This window comes from Miniopterus schreibersii (genome assembly GCF_964146895.1).
Source record: "Miniopterus schreibersii genome assembly, chromosome: 1".
In the NCBI taxonomy this organism is placed as follows: Eukaryota; Metazoa; Chordata; class Mammalia; order Chiroptera; family Miniopteridae; genus Miniopterus; species Miniopterus schreibersii.
In genome coordinates this window covers 174,418,614-174,438,556 of record NC_138101.1, presented here as the reverse complement: position 1 = coordinate 174,438,556, position 19,943 = coordinate 174,418,614, and the positions used below count along the sequence as shown (strand labels likewise).

Below are 19,943 nucleotides of genomic sequence, written 5' to 3'. Positions count from 1 at the left end.
GAACCAACACTCTTAGCTCACCCCAATCCCATGCCCTCCCATGCAGTCCCCACACTAATCCTGATGGAAGGGAGGATGAACCCACACAATGAAGGAAGAAGTTGGGACCAGGTGTGGCGTGTGCATCTGCTACCACTTATTTTTTTTATTGTCAAACGTGTAGAGTTCCAGGCCTTCCCTCATCAAGAGAACACCACAGTCAATACACAGCAACTCATGTACTTTATCCACATCTTAGTTCACTACTCCTTTGTCCTTGAGAATGAAAACTTTAAAGAAAAAGAATTCTATAACATTTTGTAAAGACACAGTATGAACAAGAAGGAAGCTTGTCTGAAAAGAATCCTGAACACTGAATAGAGAGGGACGGAAGAGAGACAGAAAGACAAGGAGTATTGGCTTCATCTGACAGATACTTGAAAGTGAAGAAAAGTGTCACCTTGGATGGAAATCGACGGAGACAACCCTTACCGTTGTTTGACAGCTGGAGCAGTCGGATCCTTGAGACCAACTTTACTGATCTGACCTTGCACATCTAGAATATTTTTCAGGAGTTCATTATTTTTGAAAGTACAAGTCTCTAGTAATTTTTCTTTCATGAGTTCCTCCTGTGCACCAGCGCCATGTGTCTCAAATAAGAGTTTGGACAGAGCATCGAGAAGTTTTTCACAGGACGTGTCTTTACCCTGTTTGGCATCTTTAAAGCTTATATCGAGCATCTTCAAACGTTTATCCAGATGTCTGGCCTTCTCTTTCATCAGATGAGTTCCTCCCTCTTTATTTTTTCCTTTCAAAGTATTTTCTGGCACCTGCGTATCTGAGGCAGAAGAGTCTGTCACAAGCTCAACAGGGAGTGCAGCTGTTCTCAGAGAAGTCAAAAACTCTTCCAGAGCCCTGATGGCATCTTTACTCCTCTGGATCCTGTGGTTTGTTTCCTCGAGTTGTGATCTGTGCTTCAGTATAATATTCTGTGTCGCATGTCGGTCAAGTGGGTGTAATTCCTTTAATGCAGAGTTATCCGGCTGCTCCAAATTGTTACATGTGTCTATCTGTTTTGCTATGGAATCTTGGATATCCTAAAATAAAGGTAACAAAAGCTGAAGGGACTGAGGTAGAAAAAAGAAAGATTGCACGGCAAATTATAGAACTCCATTTAATCTAGAAAACTGCTTTTCAGTTTAACCACGGCTGACAGTTTCAACATTTTAATTATAAGTGACCAGATGGCCCAGCAGCTTTATCATCTGATATCCTTCCTGATGTTTCAATCCCCCAAAGAAAACAGGTATATAAGTCTATTGCTTCAATGAAAATAATTAGAGATTGAACTGTTGAGACATCTGTTTATAATCTGAAAAATAAAACTTAAATATTTTTATTTATGATGGGATTTGGAATAAGTAAATTGTGGAATATGCCAATATAAGCATATGAGTCTAGCATGATATTTAAAATTTTGGTCATTGGAGAAGGCATTCATAAGGAACCTTTCATTTTAAATTCAAAGAAAATGCCTCATTATTTACTCCACAGTACCTACTTCCAAATTGGAAAGGAATTAAAAAGTTGATTAAATAAATAACAAGTCTAAAGTATTGAAGATTTTTCTGTCATGACTTATATTCTAAATACATACTGTTGACGCAGAATTAAAACTGCAGAAGAATGTATAAATGTCTGAGAAACTGATTATTGTATGACTATACTATGAGAACGTATATTTACCCTCAGGCGTTGATAAATGCCATCAGCATCAGTGAGGTGAAATTCTTGAATGGCCACATTATGCAGATGGAGCAGGTCTGAGCCACAGAGCAGGAGCGATTCCTTCTCCACAGGCAACACAATCTGCAGCGCGGTGTCCAGAGACTCCATTCTAGGTGTAAAATAAAGCAGATGTGAGGGGAAAACAGCAGAAAGATACCCTATAAAACACGTTAATGCCATTACTTAACCAAGAACCAAAAATAAATGTCCAATAAAAATATATACAATGATATGTACAGATCACCACATTATAACCCAAACCCAGCGATCCAAAATGCCAACGAACGAGTTGTTTCCTATAAAAGTATTCTTATTAGCTTAAGAGATACCATGCTGAACGGAAAATTGTAAAATACAAATTACTGAATGTATTTTAACACTGCCTTGATGACAAAGACCCCTCATTATGAATACTAATTATTGCATTAATGGAAATTATAATAGAGTTCCAAGAAGAGGCTCTACTACTAATAAACTGAAATGTGTGACCCTGGATAATTAACATATAGACTCTGAGCCTCAGTTTCCTCCAATGTAAAACAGGGATGTGTACTGGGATACACATCCTATGTATAGGGGTAATTACAGCGCTCTCATTTTAGAAATAAGGAAATCAAGGCCCAGAGAAGTTATGCAACATGGCCAAATTCATGCCCAAGGGGAGAGAGTGGGAAGAGCATGGCCTCTGGAACTCAACAGACTTTAAATTCTACTTAAGTCTCCAGCCAGTGGTGTGGCTTGGTTAAGTTACCTAACCTCCCTATCAGTTTGCTCATCAGTAAAATGGTGATCACAATGGCAGCCTCACTTAGGGCTGTTGTGACATCTAAATAAAATAACATACTAGCACAGTACTAGCCTCCTTAAAATGGCATTTAACAATTTAATCAAGTCATTATTAACCGATAGCAGAATTTACCTGGTATTAAGAGTCATCTGAAACTCTCTTTCTTTTCCCTTTAATCTGTCTCTTGCTTTAATTATATCAGGCTTCTTTATGTCACTCTCCAGCTCTTCTAACTGCAACGAGGTGACTTCAAACGCTTTCCAGCGAGCATCGGTTTCATTTTTTAAGACCTAGATGAAACACATACATTTATTCATCAACTTATGAGTTAACAGGCACAATTATTCTGGTCTTACAAAATGAGACACCCACCAACCGTGGGCACAAAGTCTCACATAAAAATACATTAAAAGCCCTGGCCAGTTTGACTCGGTGGTTAGAGCGTCAGCCCGCCCACCAAAGGGTCTCAGGTTGGATTCCCGGTCAAGGGAACGTCCCTGTGTAGCTGGGTTACAGGTTCGATCCCGGGCATGTGCGGGAGGCAGCCAACCAATGTGTCTCTTTCACATCATTGTTTCTCTCTCTCTCTCTCTCTCCCTCCCTCCCTTCCACTCTCTCTAAAAATCAAAAGAACCCGGCTGGCGTGGCTCAGGGGTTGAGCATCGACCTATGATCCAGATCACAGTTGGATTCCCGGTCGGGGCCCATGCCCGGGTTGCGGGCTTGATCCCCAGTGGGGGGCATGCAGGGGGCAGCTGATCAATGACTCTCTCATCATTGATGTTTCTATCTCTCTCTCTCCCTCTCCCTTCCTCTCTCTGAAATCAATAAAGATATATTTTAAATAAATATCAATGGAAAACATATCCTCAGGTGAGGATTAACAAAAAACCATATATATATATATATATATATATATATATATATATATATATATATATATTTTTTTTTTTCCCCCAACCATCTATAAGTAAAGAATCTGTCAGGGAACAATGATATTAACTGTGCTGTACGAGGACCTTTTAATGAAGTCAAGGAAGTTGACAATATGACTTTCATCCAAATCCAAACTCCCTTCCCCGAAATTGGGTGCACAGAATACAATTCAGAAAGACACATATAGTTTTAAGAACAGACATTCTTTTTCCTCTGGATAAAAAGTCTTTGTTTCTCCCTAAACTAAAAGAAATTGGAGTGAACCAAAACTATTTCTGACAAATGAGAAGTGAATAAAATTAATTTATGATTTATAATTAAACGTCTAAATATTCTATACCATTTCAGTGCCTTATATGGATTCTTAAAAAAAAAAAAAAAAAAAGGCACTACTCAGAATTTTCCTGCGTACTCACCAGTGTAATTTGTTCTTCACTTTCCCCAAGGGTTAGTATAGCTTTTCTAACGAACTCATTATTCAATCCCTGGAGTAAGGTCTCAAGACAGTTTCTTAATTGCGTTGAAAACATGCTAAATCCATCATTTGAACAACAGGGATTTTAACATATGAATTTTGCTTATTCAGATGGAAAATAGAGAGGAGCCAGTGGAGTGTTACTTGGGAACTGGCATCATAAAAGGAAGAAAGAAACTAGAAAATATGGGCAGGCATTATAGGAACCACTCATGGTCCTTTCTCTACCTAAGGGGTTTTCTGTGAGGGTTCCCTCTAATGCACTTCCAAGCATACAAGTGCTGCACTGCAATGCACAGATAATCTTCCAAATAAGGAAGATATTTATTTGTACAGATAACAATTGATGTGCCTACCACTAGCTAGACTGTTTTATCTGTAGCTCTTGAATAAACACAATACTTTCTCTGATGCTCTCCAGGAAGATCACCCCTTGCTTAGGGTGAAAACTCCCTCCACTGCCTTTCCCTTCCTTACTGTCCAACATCACACAGACATGACAATTTGGCTAAGATGATAAACTGAAAAATATTTAGAGTCACTGGCTTTTCATGTATTGTTAAATCTTAGAGCAACCTAAAGGCAAGCAGTGTTGGTTAAAATTGCCTTTGACCACACTGTCTTAACCAATTCATCTGAAGTCCTTCATTCCCATCCCAAGCACAATCCAAAATTTTTCAAGTCACAATATCTAGAGTATCAAATTAGAACATGAGCAATAAATTAGGTCCCTGAACCAAAGTCTTTCCTGGGTTTGATGCTTGGGTGCAAATCACTTTTTGGAATCGAGTGATATTAGACATGCAATCCAACAAAGTTCTTGGAAACATCTAGTATATGGGACCTCAACAAAATGGTGACATCTATACTCATGGTGGCATTATTTTCTAATAAAAGATAAACTCTAATAATATTTTCAATAATTACCTGTAGATCTTTCAGTTTATCCTGTAGACAAGCACTACTCCTTTTCCCATCACTAGAAAAATCAGAAGTAATTCTATGTTTGTTGTTTTGCAGGTGTTGCTCAAGAGTTTCTCTGTGTGTATCATACCTGGGGAACATGAAATGTGACATTACTTAATTTTAAAAATAAGACAAAAAAGTTTTTCAGTTACTATCAATTATGCATGAGGAAATCCCAGGGAATTTCCGTTGAAGTTACTGGACAGCATGCAAAAATTATGACTAAAAGATAATAAGAACTTATTAAAGTATAACATGTTTGCCTGTAGGATTTTTGGCAGACTTTCCAGTTGCTGAAAAGAGTTTACCTCTCTAGTAAACTATCTGTAGATGTATTGTGATCCTTCCCATACTTCTGTATGTTTTCTTCCTGTTCAGGCTTCAATTCTGATTCCAGGCTCAAATTCTTAATCGACTCCACTGCCTAAACAAATATGTAGAATAGTAAACATAATATCTTCAATATACTTAATTGTCTAGAACAAATAAACACTTTTTGATACAAAGGCATATTATTGATTCTTCATACGCCATACCAGGAGCTAACACAATTTATTTGAGGTTTCTCAGCTCAGAGCAAGGCCTTCCCATGGCACAGAGACTTATTACACCGAGTCTCACCTTCTACTTGGTTTGTCAGCACAGTAAAGGAGTTCTCCCGACCCCTAAATGCTCTTGCTGACTGTGACCACATAGGGCTGGTCAACAATAGACAGAAGCCTAGCATGCAGAAGCAGACCCGTGAAGACAAATACACCTCATTCCTTTCCCACACCTTCTGACCAGCCATCTGGGCTGTGATGCACAGTACATGCCATTTACCTAGGATTCTAAATGGAAATTCAATGCCCAAGGAAAGTAAAAGACATTATAACAAGAAAAAGAAATTATAAATCAATTAGCCATCCTCAATAGTAATGTGCACAGTCAACATGTATTCACAATGGTTCAAAATGATCTCTTTTTTAAAAAACAGTTTGTACCCTCAGAGGAAAATTAAGTTATCCTCTCTATAGCTTTGCTTCATTCTAATTCTTTGAAAAACCACCTTCCTTGCATGATCTGAGTGGGACTTCTCAGCTGATGAAAACTATCAGATAATTAAAACCATCACTTAATTAATGAGAAGTGGATTATTGTCCACTTGGCCTTTTTCATTGAGTTTGCTTGGAAAATACATTATCTGAGTGTAACACCTTTTCAGTTGATGGCTGATTATCTGAGTGTGCAGACGGCGCCTCACTGTGGGCATTCCTTCCTCCGTTCTCAGACGTGTTCACGGTCTCCCTAGGAAGGAATCAAAATTGTATACTGACACAGAGGGAGGAACATGAAGCCCGAAAGAGAATACATAATAATACTCAATGTTCTTTCATTTTGCAAAAGGCTTTCTCTCCCTTTTCCCTGGCACACGGCCATTCTTATGAGGCACTGACTTGTTCTTCGACGGGCCCCCCACCGGGGGCTGCAGTGTCGTGTGGATCTCGGAGGCGCCCCTCCGAAGTCTTTCTATCTTCTGTTCGTAATCTCGGAGCAGCCTCCTCACTTCCTGCTGACTCCTTTGTGAAGTCAGCTCTTCGCACAGCTCCCGCAGGACATCCATGTGGTGATCAAGCTGGTACAGGCTGCCTTCCTCAGAGAAGCAGGCCTAATTGAGGAAATAAAGCAGGAAATGTGTTTCAAATGGGCTTACATAATTAGTCCATGAGGATTAGCCACTAACAGATGTGCGCGACTTCAACAGCACACGCTTCTGTAAGCCTGTCCACCACGTGCCTGGCGGATGGGCACGGAGGAGCAAAGAGGAGGCAGTCGGCCCTGAAGGGGTCTGCCGCAGTACAGCTGTGCGGAATCCAGAAAGTGTCACCAAAATACGCCTCTTTGACATGAACATTATTTTGAGTTGAAGGCAATTAAGAAGTATGGAGGGGGAGAGAGTAACCAAAGAACTTATGTGCATACATGCACAACCCAAGGACACGGACAATGGTGGGGAGAGGGGCTGAGGAGGGGGGTGGAACGGGGTGGAATGCGTCATTGGGGAGAAAAAGGGACATCTGTAATATTTTGAACAAAAATTTAAAACATAAAAAGAAAAGCAAGTAAACAACCCTGGCTGGAGTGGCAAAGTTGGTTGGGCGTTGCCCTGTGCACCCGAAGGCTGCTGGTTCGATTCCTGCTCAGGGCACATGTCCAGGTTTCGGGCTCGATCCCCATCGGGTTGCGTATGGGAGGCAACCGATGGATGTTTCTCTCGCTGATGTTTCTCTATCTCTATGTCTCTCAATCTCTCTCTCCTTCTTCCTTCCTTCCTCTCTCTCTCTCTGTTTTTAAAAACAATTTTTTTAAAAAAGCAGTAAACAGAAAGATTCCCATTTTCTGGCTAAAGATGGGAAATAAAGTCTCCTTTTACTGGAGATAAACCCTTCTCAGTCCCACTGCAGCCCCCGAGGAATGTGGGAGCAAACCTTGTTAAACTAACCTTTACCCTCCCAGTCACTTCCCCACCATTTGCCACCCAGCCCAAACCCTCCTGTCTTGTCAAGTCCGCACTAATGTACTGTTTCTCTGATAAAAGGTATCAAAGCTTCCTACTCTGCTCACTTCTTCGGGTCTTCAATCTCTTATGAAGGCCCCCACATGCATGTAAAAATTCAATAAAATATGTATACTTTTCTCTTGTGGATCTTTGTCAGTTTAATTTTCAGACCCAGCAGGGACCCTAAGAGGGTCAAGTAAAATTGTTTCCTCTCCTGCAGTAGTCACACAAGTAATGAGCATACAGTGTGACAAGTGATAGGACAGGGCCACTACCTGCCTTAAGGAGTCAGGGAAAGCCTAGTTCACACGCGGGAGCCGCCTGAGCTCCGTGAGGGAAGGACAAGGAGCCTGCAGGTCCAGGGGGAGCGAGGGCGCTCCTAGCAGAAGGAGCAGCCGAGAGAGGAAAAGCTCCAGATGTTCTAGAAGGACAGTCTAGAGGGTGGAGGGCACAGAGCAGGAAAAGAGGCGGAGGCATGTCCTAAGGAGTTTGGAGATGTCCTGGGAGGAACGGTGAGCCAGTGACACAACATCTGTGGTTCAAAGGGTCACTCTGGGGATGAGTTTGGAAGATGATGCAGCCTTCATCATGCTGAGAAAATCACCCAGGAAACAGCGATGGAAAGGATGGAAGCTTCTCTGAAGAGTAACAGAGGGGACCTGGCAACTGACTCCACTAAGGCCGCGTGGAAGGAAAGGGAAGAGATTCTGGGACAGAAGGCCTTTCAGAACCAGAATATATACGAGGAAGACACGTCTGAGGGGATATCACTGGTTCGTGTTGGACATGCTGATGAGAGGTCCCTGAAGACACTGGTGATGTCCCCTGGAGCTCAGGGGAAAGGACTCAGTGGCAGATAGAGATTCATGCGCCATCTCTGTCGAGGGGGCAGCTGAAACCCCCGAGGGCATGAAACCACCTAGAGCAATCATGAAATTAGTCAAAAACAGAGACTCTCCAAGCTAAAACATTGAGATAACACAGTAAAAAAGAGAAATTTGTGACATACACTACAAAGAAGCCAGACCCCCGCCACCACCCAGAAAAAGAAAAAGCGAGAGAGACTGACATTAAGAGAGCCACAGCAGGAGAAAGTTTAAAAGAAATGAAAAGAGGGATCGGTACTGTCAAAAACACGGATGCAATCAAATAGTAAAGGGACCAAAAGGCAACTGTGGGTACTTCAGCAACAGTTTGTAACCAGACGCTCAGGGTCAGGGGTCACTGAAACGTATCCAGGGAAGTCATGGGCTATTAACTCAATCCTAATTTTTCTCCCTTCTAAAATGCAAGAGTCACAGGCTCTGGTTAGAGCTTGAACTGCATAAGGGATAATCCCCAGGGAACGAGACGGCTGAAGTCATTTTCAGAGCAGATTTCATCCCAGGCCAAGGACATGCACAACCTTTTAAGAAAAACCTCAAGATGACGACAAAATGTAAATGGAAAACAGGTGGTTTACCTCATGTTCCTTGATGAGACCCTTGGTCCTTCCTCTGCGAATTAGTTTCTTTTCTTTACTTATTTGTTTTTCAAGTCTTGAAATACTGTCACTAATTTTTTCCTTTTCAATGTCTATTTTTAGTTGTTGAATATACAAAGACAGTTCATAACGAAGAGACTGCAAACGAAGCCACACATTAACCATGGGAACAAACTATATTGAAAAGGTTTTCATTAAAAACACAATAAAAATACTTGCTGTAACAGAGCTTATAAAATTCTTGTGTCGCTGTGGAGGATGTTTTAAAATATAACAGACCCATAAACATATTTTTTTCCCTTTCTAACAACTAAAAATGTGTTTGAGTTGGGAAAGACACTGTTAAGAGAACGAAAAAAATCAGCTGCAGACTGGAAGAAACTATAGGACATATTGGAGCCCATGCTGAAATAGCAAGATGTTATAATGCATATTTTGAATGGGATTCTGAACAGACTAAAAAGCACATTAGGGAAAAACTGTGGAAATATGAATAAAGTTGAACTTAGTTAATAAGGTATCCATATTAGTTCATTAATTGTGACAAAGGTACGATGTCAATGCAAGATGTGAATAATTGGGAAAACTGGGCATGGGGTATCCTGGAATTCTTTGTACTATCTTTGTAATAATTCTGTAAATATAAAATTGCTTTAAAATAAGGTTTATTTTAAAATGTGTTTTAAGAGAAACTTTAACAAAAGATATTCAATTATATTACTTTATTCTCTCCCTCTCTCCATATATTCATACATACATGCACATATACTGCTCCAAAAAATAAACCATATCAATACTAAATACCACTTATTGAACACAATCTCTGTGGTAGCTACATAAATCCTAGCAACAATCATGCCGAATTGGTGGGTTATTCCCATTTTATCGGTGAAGGTCCTAGAAGTTAAGCAGCTTCCCCAGGGTCATAGCTGCTGGATCCAAGTCTGTCTGCCACCAAAGCCTACACCTATTTCACTGAAACTCTGGGTGTATGTGTCAATATGTTGTCTCAGTCAGGATCCAACCAGGAAACCAGAAAACACTAAATATTTAACTCAGAGGGAATTACATGCTGGGGATTGATTACACAAGACATGAAAGTCAAAGAGGGGATGGGAAGCAATCCAGAGATTAGCATCAGCAGAAAGCTCCTACCACCGCTGGGCTGGAAGCTTCAGTGGAGTCCAGGCAGGAGGGTCACCAACCAGAGGCTGGAGACATGGAACCTGCAGCCAGGGGGAGACTCAGCTGCCAGAGACAGTGGCCAAGAAAGAGGACAAGAAAGCCTTCGAACTCTCCTGTTTCCCCTCCTCCAACCTCCTTTCTAATCTCCAGTATTGTCACTGGCTGAACACAGAGAGGCCAGCTGCTACAGGGCCTGAGAACCGCAGCCTACAGGGATCAGCCCTCTGTGATTCAAAGTAAACAAGGGGATAACCAAGAATGACTCTGATGACAAACAAATCCATGGTCAGATGTATTCGTGTAAGTGCCGGATACACGTGCATGTTCTTACCTCCCACTTGGTGCAGACATCTCTGCTCTTTTCTTCCAAAGACAGCTTTACATCCTCAGATACATTATTTTTCAGTTCTTCAATGGCTTTCATATACTTGGCCAGACTTTTAGTATTAAAAATTAATAGTGCTTCCTATAAATTAAAAAAAGATGCAAACAAGAACATGAAAGTCTCTACTGCCAACTCCTCAAAGCTAATTTTGGTAGATGGTTCACAGGTAGAGCTAGGCAAAGGACTCTATGAAGACTATTTAAAGATTTAAGGGAGACTTTTCTTTGTAAATTGAGGTTGAGAGCCCATTTGCATCTTTTGAAAAAAATTGCAAAGTATTTCTTATTTAAATGTACCTACACATTTGAAACCCAGATAAAAACTTCATATCTATGATATTCAAAATAATTTGCATTACCCCTCTGATAAATAATGAGCCCCTGGCAAGGTTTCCTCGAAAGTTCCTTTAATTGTGGATCAGACAACCACACTTCGTAAGTGATATAATATGAAGAGAATACCAGCATATATTAGATATAATTTATAGTAGGGTTAGTATGGCAAATATTTAACATTGTACATAAGCATTTTATGCTGCAAGAAAGAAACATTACTTTACCATGGACTTCTAGTTTTGCCAGGGCCAACCACACTGGCAGTCCCATCCCAGGGAAGGACAGCAATAGCCAGGGAAGGGAAATACCTTGCCAGGAACGTGTCTGCTCCTTACCCCACACTTACCGGCTCTTATTGAGTAGTACCTGGCAATACCCTATAAGAGCAGAATCCTGGCTTAGGTAACAAGTGAATGACAGAAGGAACACTAGTCTGGGGTTTGTGAAAGGCAGAAAACTCTAAGGAGACAAGAAGATGAAAGTAATACTTAAGGAGAAAGCAATTAAACAGGGTGGGAATTCATCCTTACACTCATTACACATTTATTATGGGCCTCCTGCAGAAAAGGTACAATGCTGAGCCCCAGGGCGCTTCTCCAAGGCCTCTATGAGGGCTGCTACATGAAGGATCCAGGGGCCCCGGGGCGCTTCTCCAAGGCCTCTGTGAGGGCTGCTACATGAAGGACCCAGGGGCCCCGGGGCGCTTCTCCAAGGCCTCTGTGAGGGCTGCTACATGAAGGACCCAGGGGCCCCGGGGCGCTTCTCCAAGGCCTCTGAGAGGACTGCTACATGAAGGACCAAGGGCAATATTCACACCATATGTGCCGATGGGAGGGTCCCACTACCCGCGTGCCTGGAGTCCCAAGGGTCTCAGGGAAGAACCTTGTGTTGTTTGTGAAAACAGATCCACTTCACTAAATGCCAGAGGAAAAAGGGAAAACCCATGGCCTCAGATTCCAAAAGAAAAGTGGGCAGGGAGAAAGAACATGGTGTGAGAACTGACACCCCTCTCTTCTCTCTGGAGAGAAGGGGCCCAGAGCACCCACTTTCCATCTTCCTTCTCTCTTTCCTGAGCCGACCATATCTGTCCTCCTGAAATCCAGCCTGGTGATTATTTAAAAGAACCAGTGACTCTTAAGGTCAGTTCAGCACTGTCAGCAACCTGGGAGTAAAGCAGGGGCAAAGGACAGGGAACTGGTCAGAGCTGGTGGCTGGCCAAGTGCAAACAGCGTAAGATGGCCGTGGAAAAGGAATGGTGAAAAGGCTGCTAGGGTCCAGTATGGTGAGCAATCCAGAAAAACAAATGGAGTTGAGGCCTGGGAAAAAAGAGGGGCCACAGTGGGCAGAGGGTGGCTCCTATATCACTGAGTCTATGTAACAGGTCTTTTCCTAAAGCCTGGGAGCACTGGCACTGGGGGAAGTATCACTTGGCTTCATCTCTACCTCCCACAACATGCCTTGTTCATTTTAAATGTTCAAGAGGTGCGTGAAGTGTTGAATAAATGAATGAAGGGAAGAACATGTAATACTCTACTGCTCCAATGGTCCAAGTATAGAGACCCTGTTTCATTTCACTTCCCACGCCCACCCCCCAAGTACCTCCTGCTGTGTTCATTAATAGTGAGTCTCATTTGGATATATCTTAACTCTATCAAACCATGAAAAGTCAACCTAAAATTGTCTCCAAACTGACCCAAAACATATTGGGTCTTTATCGATAAGAATATGTCCATAAATAACTTGTATCATTTTAATTAAAATGTTATTTTACAGCTGAAGAATTTTAACTACTCATATGCCTTCATAAGCCTTATTTTCATTGAAAGCCTCGACAACAAATTCGGCAGCCTAGATAGGGCTAGAATTATTGTGACCATTTTATTGATTAAAAAAGCCAGAAAAATTAAATTCTTGCTCAATGTCATAGAGTCAGCTGTGTTCTTTACACTATATCACTGAGTCTATTCGGCAGGTCTACAATAGTATATTGAATTTTTAAAATTCTTTATTTTAATGTTTTTTTTGAAGAGTCTCTGGGAAACAATGTATAAAACTGGAAAAAATTTTAAAGGTACAATAACTTTGTGTATAATCACAGTGATAAAAATTAGGTAGTTGGCTAATAATAAATACCCTACATTTGATAGGTGAAAGGGTCCCACCTTATACTTTGAAATTAGTCCACTCCGGCTCTCTCTTTGGCCAAGTAACTGCTCAGCTCTTGTAATGTATGATTCAAGTTCCTTCAGTGATTCCTCCACCTTCATCCTGACATTCAGATCTGGTGAGACATCAGCTGAGTTCTTCAGCACTGCACCTAAATTTACCATGTTGATCTGTGAAGACAAAAAATTCTCAACTTAACACTTGGCCCAGCTTCTTAGAAAATTCATAAAAGTTAATAAATATTTTCTTTGTGTTGCCACTCCTATTTTCCCACTGGACATAGGAATATTTTATTTATTATATTGATATTTTCCAGTATGCTCTAAATATAAAAAAATAAAATATAATGCAAAAGTTGTATTTTACAAAACACTTCCAAATTATAGGGCAACCCCTCCAACTTCCCCATCCTCCCACTGACTACTTGGTTTTAAAGACTAATTCACTGAATAGAGAATATTAAAGAGAGACCTGGACTTTCTCTTTAGCTTCTTGAATCTTTGCCTGAAGCCCAGCTGTGAGAACATGTTCAAGGGACTCCTGGCTTGAAATGTTTTGTACATCCATTTGTAAAGTGTCTTCCATTCTAGATGTGAGCTCTTCATACATAGAGCCCTTGGCAATAAGATGCTATTAAAACAATTAAAATGAGATCACAATAAACATTCTGATTATATGTTAAACATTAACCTTAAATCTCATCAGAAGTCATAAAAGGTTAATTATTAATGCAAAATGAGGCAAATTTATATTCTAAAGAATGCTATTTAAAAATTTCATTTTGAAATTTTATATTTATACAGATTCTGGGCAACACAGTCTTTTATAGGTTAGTATTTATATACTAAACACTGCAATAAAATAAAGACTAGAAGTAATACAATGGAACAGAAAGAAAACAAGTTGAGAGAGTAGTAATAAAGCTTAATATTAAATTGCTCTAAGGCAAATCAGTTGCAAGGGCATATGATAAATGTTACTGGAGAAAATGACTATTGGAAAATAATCTTTTTAGAACCATGCTTTATACAACATGTCAAGAATAAATTTCAGGTATATCAGAAAGTTATATAAAATACAAAACTACAAAAAGAAGAAATTATCTATGAAAGTTGATCTGCTCTCTGTGTGTGTGGAGAGCCTTTGCATACATAAGAACAGGGATAAAAACGACTATATAAATGTAAAAATTTTCTATGTAAAATAAACAACTTAAAAGTCACCAACTTGGTAAAAATATTTGCTACACAAATGAAAATGGGTCATGATTCAAAGACCTTATAAATTCAATAAGAAAAATAACTAAAATCCAAAAAAACTAAGAAAATACAAATCACAGGAAAAAAAGCTAATGAATATTTAATAGTCGAATCTTACATGTAACAAATACAGTAAATACAAATTAAAATAATGAGATATTGCTTTCCACTTATTAATTAGCAAAAAAAATTTTACTTACTACTCAAAGGTGACTTTGGTATAATAAAACAGAAATTACACTTTGTGGTATCAACTATGTAAACGTTGATCTCATTTATCTTAGAGCAGCGGAATTATAGTGATTTTTATTTTCTTCTTTACACTTTAATGCAGTATTTTAATGTCTAAAATTAGTATATTGATTTATAATTTCAATTTTTCCCCTTTTTAATTATAAAGCTCAGGTAAAAAACTTGAACAAGAATAGAAAATACAGCATGTAAAGAAAAAGTTCCTCTTCTTCCCCATCGCTCCCTTAGTTGTCATTTAACCAAACATTCACACATTCATTTAAAAAATACTTTGTGTCTACTGTGTACCAGGAAATGTGCTAAGAGCTGGGCATCATGCGGGATCAAGACAGACAAAACTAGTTATTTGTATACACTTACGGATATTTTTCTATGAATATCAAAGCATAAAGTACTAAAAAGCAACTATTTTACAGAGCACTAAAAAGACGTCAACACCTATACTGTTCAGCAACCTGTATTTCTTACTTTACAATATATTTGATCCAATAAAGATCTACTTAATTCCTTCTTAACAGAAATATATTCTAGCATGTGTGTATGTTCCCTGTTATTTTTTTGAAATATTTTTTAAATATTGACTTTCTCATTTCTCACTCATTTCTTTTACTAAAGTAAATTCCAGATACAGCAAATAAATGAATGAATGAATGAATGAATGAATGAATGAATGAATGAATGAATGAAATTAGAAAAGCACTGGCAGATAGCACAGGTAAGTTTATATAATATTTTCAAAGCAATAAAAAGTATCACTCTTATAAACAATGAAAACACAAAATGCTATATATACACCACTTCAGAAATGCAGATTTAAAAGAATTACATAAATGTTCCTTTATTCCAGGAACTTTCCATCTTGTTGCAATTTATGACATGCTCCATAGATTTTTATAGCTGAGCTTGGAACTCAGTAAAAACCACAATTGTAACTTCATTCCCAGGAGAACTGAGTGATATTAAAATGCAATCTTGCCTCATTGCTTTTCAATGAGTCGACTGCCTGAGAATGAAGACAGAACCGAGTTGTAACAACACCCGTCACCCTCCCCGGGTCAAGCAAAGAAGGGAAAGTGGCTTAATCAGTGAACGAGCCTTCAAAGCCGAGGCTGTATAATCCCCCATATTCACACTCGCTGAGCTATGTGAGGCCGCCCTCACTTATCTCTTCATCGCCTCTCAGACAAGAAAATATTTAACCTCCATTATGTAGCTGGGAAAATAATTCCAGAACTTAGACTCACATAAGGTACTATTAATGGTCTTCAAGTCTATCCTCTGTCCTCAAGCAAAATCACAGCAAATGATTTAGGAATGAGGATCCATGCTGTTTTAAAAAACCCCAACTAAGAAAATTCAAACAGCTGTCATATTATTCTTTACCCTGAAACTTTTATCTTAATACATCAGTCTACAGCCATGGAAGTTGTCCTTTTAAGACTTTTATGCTCATACCTGCAAAGATTCTTCCACTGAAGTATCTACATCATCTTGATGTCTCAGAACATCCAAAAGAGACTTGGTTTCTGTGTCCCAGGTTTCCACTTCTCCAATAAGCTTTTCAGTTTCTTCGGCCACTTTTAGTTGCCCTGGGAATTCTTCATTTTCTTTTTCATGTTCTTCCCCAGCCTACAACATTCAAAATTATCGCTAAGAAAATGACAATGTTTACATGATACAATAATTTTCCATTTTAAAAAGTGATCTTTTTCCCCCCCCAAGAGTGATAAGTCAACATATTTTAATTACTTAAGAATTAGTTTTTGAAATGATAATAGCACTTTATGACAGTACATATCACTTTAAATGTTAGCAGATTTATTCACATATATATTCTTTAAAATTTTTATTTCTTGATGAGAGAGAGGGAGAGAGAGAAACGTCAATTTGTTGTTCCACTTACTGATGCACTCATTGGTTGATTATTGTATGTGTCCTGACTGGGTGTTGAACCCGCAACCTTAGCATCTCAGGACAATGCTCTAACCAACTGAGCTACCTGGCCAGGACCACATATGTTTTCTTCATGATAATATCATGCCTACGAGCTAATTACTATTATCACCATTTTATACATAAGGAGATAAAATCTTAGAAAATTAAGGTATTGTTTCTATAAACACATTTCAAAACCTCACATACAACTTACTTAACTACAGCTACTAGCAATAGTAGTTGCAAACATCCTCAAGAAGAGACAGAATCAAATTTCAGTGAAATTAAGCCTTTTCCCATGAATAATCTCTCAATATCCTATGGGGTGATATACTAAAGCTGTACATGATATATACATTCTTAGTTGTTTTTTACCAGATCATATTTTCAATGTATTAGAAGAATATACTATTCTCTATTCTTTTATTCTAAAAGCATCTTGCACAAATTCAGATCTTTCAAGAGTCTGTCTGATTAGGTCTTAAACACAGCGAATCACGGCCACTGGACAAAGCCAGTTAAACGTGACATTCTTACGTAAAACCGTGCAAGTTATTATTCTGAAGAAGGCACATTTCCAAAACCACAGGTATGACACCTGCGTATGATTTTTATTGTTTTGGGTTCCTTTTCCATATTCTTATCCAAAATAAAAAATCATCCTCTAAATTATCCAACAAAACTACAAATAAAGTCTACATTTCCCCCCACTTTACAGAAAGGAAGCAAGACACAGGCCAGGGGCTAGCCTAAAGCTAGACAATGTCTGAGCACCAGTCAGAAGCAATGGGAGGAAAACAGCAGCTCCCTTTCCACACTGAGAAGTCGTGTCGGGGAAACTCCTCCTCCTGAGTGACTTTAACCCTAAAGACTACCTCATGAAGGTAGTCTTTATGCATTTTACTGGAAAATGATTATACTTTAAATATTACCTAATAATCATATTTACCACTGTTTCAACAATATGGATTTTTTTTTTAAAGAAAAACAGCAAAGTTAAATTATTTCTATACACAAATGGAATAAAGTATGACTACTTTACCTTTACACTCTGGCTGGGATCTTCAGCACCTTCTAATAGCCTATCTGTTGAAGACTCAACAGCTGGTTTTTCCTCTTTAGATGGTGGAATATTTTTAGGATTGTCAAGAATGGACTGATCCTGCTTTTTTATAAGTGGCAGTTTCATGTCCTATAAAAAATTAATGTCATAAAACGTAATGCTTATATTTTTATGCTAAGATATATTACCAACAATAAATGGACATAATATATTCAATATATTTTAAAATGAGCATTCCCCATAAAACACCTCAGTCTCGAATTGTTAATAAGAAAAAAATAATTTCATAACTTAAATTTTAACATTATGTAAGGTCTTCTTTTAGAAGCGTTATACCAAATATAAAGATAAATAAAGCTCAGTGTATGTTCTCAGGAGCCTGAAATCCAGTAAGCAAAACACTTAACATTATTTTTTAGTGGTAAAAGAAATTCAGGTAGAAAGCTGTATGTTAAGTGTCCACACAAAAACTTGTGCATGAATGTCCACAGCAACATTAGTCAGAATAGTCGAAAAGGTGGAAAGAAGCCAAATGTACATCAACTGATCAATGAATAAACAAAATGTGCTATAGCCATACAATCGGCTATTATTATTTGCCAATAAAGAGGAATGAAGAACTAATATATGCTACAATGTGGACAAACCTTGAAAACATTACACTAAGTGAAAAAAGCCAGAAACAAAAGACCACATACCATATAATCCCAATTACGTGAAATATCCAAAACAGGCCAACCTATAGAGACATTAAGTGGACTGGGTTGCCTAGGGCTGGGGAGGGTGGGAGAAAGTGGGCAGCGACTGCTAATGGGTACAGAGTTTCCTTAAGAGGTGATGAAAATGTTCTAGACTTGATCATGGTGGCGGCCGCACGGCTCTGGGGATACTAAAACCCACTGTTGTACACTTTAAATGAACAAATTGTATGGTATGCGACTTTATAGCTCAATGAAGCTGTTACCAAAAAAAAAAACAACAAAAAACTGCACAAACTTACGAGCTGAGTTTTTGTAACAAACTTTCTCCATCTTTTATTCAGCCTTCTCAGTTCTTTAGAAATAGATGCTCTAAATTCAGCATTGCTGACTTGAATTAAGAAATTTCCCACTTCATTTAACATAGTATGTTCAAGATTCCACTGGGATAGTGTCTCAGAGGGAACCTACATAACATATAAGCAACATGTTATTTTAATGACAAAATACTTGTCTTTCTATGATCGATAAACAGATCTTTACCAAGGTTGACTGTAAGCAAAAGTGAGGTTTTGCAGAGACTCTGGCGGCCCTTTAGAGGATTCTCCCATCCCTACCGGTCCAGCTCTTCACCCCAGCACTAACTGGCAGGCAGCAGCTGTCTGTCGCGGCCTGGGCCTGGGCTGTTAGGAAGCATCTAACCGGCCACCCTTCTAAGTGCCTGTGGAGCTTAGAGCAGAGGTTCTCAAACTTTTTCAGTTCGCGGCACCTTTGATGTCTTGGTAATTTTTTTCATGAACTCTCCAGGTCAGAAAAATCATCTAAAAGCTCTCATTTTGAAGTAGTCACGTCCAAAAAACTTAGTGCTAATTTGCATAGTGTCAACCGACAAGTCTTGTTGTATCTCCCTCAAAATTTAAATTCCCTTTACATTTAAAAAAAAATTTTTTTTAAAGAGTTCTCTCTGGCAGCTCAGAGCACCTTAGGACACAGTTTGGGAACTACAAGGCTTAAAGTGTTATTTTTTTTTTTCCAGAGTTATGGGAATTTTAATGAAAGAACTTTAAAAACAGAAGAACTGCCCGGCCGGGCGTGGCTCAGCGGTTGAGCGTTGACCTAGGATCCAGGCGATCGGGGTTCAATCCCAGTCAGGGCACACGCCCAGGTTGTGGGTTCGATCAATGACTCTCTCATCATTGATGTTTCTATCTCTCTCTCTCCCTCTCCTTTCCTCTCTCTGAAATCAATAAAGATTAAAATAAAATAATAAAATAAAATAAAATGAAAACAGAAGAACTGTTGAAAGCCAAAGATGTGCTTTTCTAATATCAACATAAGTGACAGGGAGAAGTAATGTCTCACTAGCCCCTCAAACACTCTTTTGTACTCACACACACATATTTTACTTTCATATAAACAGTCTTCTTTTCTGTTGAGTAACTTTAGTTTCTACCTGAAAAATGTTTAGTCTGAGAGGCTATCTATATCCATTTGCAACAGAGAGAAACAAGTGAAAGAAAGAAAGAACTATTTCAGACCAATCATAAAACAGATGATGACATGAATAGCAAATGAAAACAACAGTGAATTACACTAAGATTTCTTCCACGCCTCTCCAGAGAAGTTGAAGGTATTTTGATTTGCCTCCTCTAGAAACTCAGAAAGGTTTTAGAGCTCAAAAGTACTGAATGGAAGGGGTAAAGGAATTAAGC

General features: G+C 38.9%; 1 protein-coding gene across 6 annotated transcripts in view; it reads right to left on the bottom strand.

Moving 5' to 3' along the window:
• The window catches only part of SYNE2 (spectrin repeat containing nuclear envelope protein 2), a 276,194-nt gene that overhangs the window by 163,925 nt on the left and 92,326 nt on the right, over positions 1-19,943 (bottom strand). For all 6 annotated transcript variants that reach the window (XM_081146179.1, XM_081146181.1, XM_081146184.1 and 3 more), the window contains 14 exons: positions 18,534-18,698; positions 17,513-17,662; positions 15,991-16,164; positions 13,496-13,654; positions 13,021-13,194; positions 10,470-10,604; positions 8,933-9,091; positions 6,368-6,579; positions 6,128-6,218; positions 5,240-5,355; positions 4,893-5,019; positions 2,687-2,844; positions 1,726-1,876; positions 472-1,076 (listed from right to left, as the gene is read on the bottom strand). In XM_081146179.1, coding sequence (XP_081002305.1) covers positions 472-1,076; positions 1,726-1,876; positions 2,687-2,844; positions 4,893-5,019; positions 5,240-5,355; positions 6,128-6,218; positions 6,368-6,579; positions 8,933-9,091; positions 10,470-10,604; positions 13,021-13,194; positions 13,496-13,654; positions 15,991-16,164; positions 17,513-17,662; positions 18,534-18,698 — 2,576 coding nt within the window. The remainder of the gene's footprint in view (positions 1-471; positions 1,077-1,725; positions 1,877-2,686; positions 2,845-4,892; positions 5,020-5,239; positions 5,356-6,127; positions 6,219-6,367; positions 6,580-8,932; positions 9,092-10,469; positions 10,605-13,020; positions 13,195-13,495; positions 13,655-15,990; positions 16,165-17,512; positions 17,663-18,533; positions 18,699-19,943) is intronic.